Source organism: Besnoitia besnoiti, assembly GCF_002563875.1.
Source record: "Besnoitia besnoiti strain Bb-Ger1 chromosome Unknown contig00124, whole genome shotgun sequence".
Lineage (NCBI taxonomy): Eukaryota > Apicomplexa > Conoidasida > Eucoccidiorida > Sarcocystidae > Besnoitia > Besnoitia besnoiti.
In genome coordinates this window covers 4,184-7,045 of record NW_021704009.1, presented here as the reverse complement: position 1 = coordinate 7,045, position 2,862 = coordinate 4,184, and the positions used below count along the sequence as shown (strand labels likewise).

At 55.8% G+C, this 2,862-nt stretch overlaps 1 protein-coding gene across 1 annotated transcript; it reads right to left on the bottom strand.

Moving 5' to 3' along the window:
* Window positions 1–652: 652 nt before the first annotated feature.
* On the bottom strand, window positions 653–2,392 carry BESB_022090 (rhoptry protein ROP18; the record flags this gene model as incomplete). Its single annotated transcript, XM_029360911.1, has 1 exon — window positions 653–2,392. The coding sequence occupies one exon, from the start codon at window positions 2,390–2,392 to the stop codon at window positions 653–655; it is 1,740 nt and encodes a 579-aa protein (XP_029214739.1).
* Window positions 2,393–2,862: the final 470 nt, after the last annotated feature.

Here is a 2,862-nt window from a genome sequence, read left to right as displayed (position 1 = left end):
GATGTACGGCCGGCAAGCGTGCCGCAATAGGACGGGGAGGCGCAAATGAGACTATCTGAACTCAGCCGTCTGTACGCGAGGTGTGGGGACTCCCTGCGACCTGTCGTTTCATCCCAGGGTGTGGGAGGTGAGGGGACAAAGGTGATCGCCAGCGCCTCAATAACTCTACTGCTTCACAGAAATCAAACAGATCGATTAACCTGTAAACACCCCTACAAGCTGAGCCATAGTCTGTTAGGGGCGGGCGACGTCACGTGTGCCCCTCCGGTTCACGACAGGGAGATGACGACATCCTTTTGACAAAACAGATTATCCCACATCGGTGACGTCCTATGCACTTTGTTAATTTTGAATATGAGGATCGAGATGAATCCAAAGGTAGTGCGGAGATACTACACCGGAAGCAGGTAGAATTAGAGTGCAGACCTCTGGATGAACGAAGAACCAATTTTACGAACAGACAAGACCCGCGGAACACTGTGTGCAGCATTGCATCACGGCCAGTCAGGCCTTCTCTGCTGGTTCTTACATGCCATCTCTGTAATCCTAGCGAATCAAAACCCCTATCCCCCCTCCACGTTTGACCTGCCCGGCCCTCTCCTCCTCTTGCAACCCAGCTCCTAATTTACATGCACTTCCTCCATCGACGCTGCTACGCCTCGACGCCTGTCGACATCGTATCCGTCATTCCACGTTCCCCAGGACGTTCCGTAGCCTCCGCCAAAGACGCCTGCTCTGGTTTCACCGACTGCGTCTCTTCGCCTGTTTCTAATGGAGGCTGTATGGCGAAATGTCGCAGCGACCGCTCAACCTCCTTCTTTATCTGGCGAAACTGCTGAGTTCGCAGGGCACGCAAAGGCAGCAGCCGGAGCCCCTCGTCCTTTTGTAGGAACCACCGAATGAGGTCCTTGATTGCCTCTGGCGGATCCACAGTACACTCGCCAAAATGCAGGAACGTCGAAAGGCCAGAAAACTTATCAGGCTTCTCCTTGCACCAAAGCACGTACAGAGATAGACCGACTTGCCACGCGTCAAACGCCTGTACATAACGAACCCCTCCAAACTTGTCCTTCTCTGGGGGGAGGTACTCCTCTGTCGTTCCTACTTTCCTGACCGTTCCCAGCTTCTCACATGAGCCATAGTCACTGAGAAAGAGTCGCCCGTCACTCATGACTACGAAATTTCCTGGCTTGATGTCGACATGAACTAATCCCTGGTCGTGGAGGTTGGCCACCGTTTGAATGATGCCGATGCTCAGCTGCAAGCGTGCAGCGCGGCCGAGCTCACTCTCGCTGACAGTGGGAACTTCTTCAAATAATGTTGTTGTAAGCCGTTCCAGGTCAGTCTCTGCCTTCGGCATGACAAGAAACAAGTTGGGGACCCACCGTCTAGGCTGCGACATTCCCGCCCCGCACAGCTTGATCGCTGGAGCGTGTGCAACCTTCACAACGTCGGCGGCAACTAGGAGCCTTAGATGCAAGTGAGCATCCTCTGGCGTTTTCACACCTGGAAGCTGACGGTAGAAAAATGCTTCCTTCTGCACACTGGCTGGGATCGTTTCCGCAAGGACCCCGTCCTTGATAGCAGCCTTCAGAACAACCTCCTCATTGGTCTCTACGTCTCGTGCTAAGAACACGATGCCAAAGCCGCCTCTCCCGAGAGGCGGACCTCGCACAAACGTCCTGGAGCTTCCCGTAATTTCTGAGACAACATCTACCGGGGCATCAGGAGGAAAGAAGGTTGAAGACACGCAGTCGTCGAAAGCTCCGTGCTCCCATTTGATGTCTTGAGGCCGCCCGCCTATCCCGCGCAATTCAGCCAGTAGACGAGCGACAAGGGCATCTCCCGGCTCTTCCGGCTGGAATCTCACAACATCTGGCATGCCCCTCCACCAGTTGCGAATGCGCGTCCGCAGACCGGAAAAGTATGCTGGGAGTTTGCGCCGCAAAAGTGCTCCAGCACGGCGCATATGCTGGGCAATTTTTCCCGCCCACGTCGAGCGCCGTTTCGCGGGGACAGTGCCTGCAGACTCCGCGACTTCCCTATTTCTTTTCCCAAAGCCCAAACGGCGAGCCACTCTTTGCCAGCGCGTGGTGAGCTGGCCTGTTGCAGTTCTTTGCGCATCCCCAGCAGTGTTCTTCTCGAGCCATGAGATGGCCCCTGGCTTGTCGTCATTTCTCTCTCCAGCGAGTTCAGCGTGCTTGCCGATGTCTTTCCAGTATCCGATTGGAAAGTCCTGCACTGGGGCATCCTGCAGTGCGCGTGAGTGAGTCTTCAAGTGCGAATTCACAAGGCCAGCCCCCCCACGCGTGAGGGTGACGAACGAGACAATTGTGATGCCTAGCCACAGGAGGGGAGCCGCGTGTCTGGGTGCGTTGGTACGCGTCATCATTATGCAGGCTCAGCGACAACACGTGCGTAGTAGCATAGGTGACTCCAATTGCATCGTGGCGAGAACTCAACTCGATCTGTTGTCGAAATGAAGTGAACAGTGGAGGGTGTCTCACAGGGCTGGTCGGCGGGGCTCGGAGTCTGTGACGCTAAAAAGGAGGAGCAAGCCGTCAGCTAGCGGCCTCGCGTCGCTTCTGATGGTTTTTTCGCGATCAACCAAGACAACGCGCGGCTCGCGGATCCACTGAGCGCAGCCCTCATGGCATTCGCCGTGGGGCAGGGATATAATGCAGTGATTCTGACCTGCCATCAAACACGCTGCCGAGGTTACCACCATGCGTAAGCGATAGTGACGGCCGGGGCGAGTGCCAGCGGTGCTTATGGTGTGTTGGCCCGTCTCGAGCTTTGATCGCACTAATACTCAGAAGCGGACGCCACAGCGCCGGGTAGCAGGCCTTGCCTGCTTACACG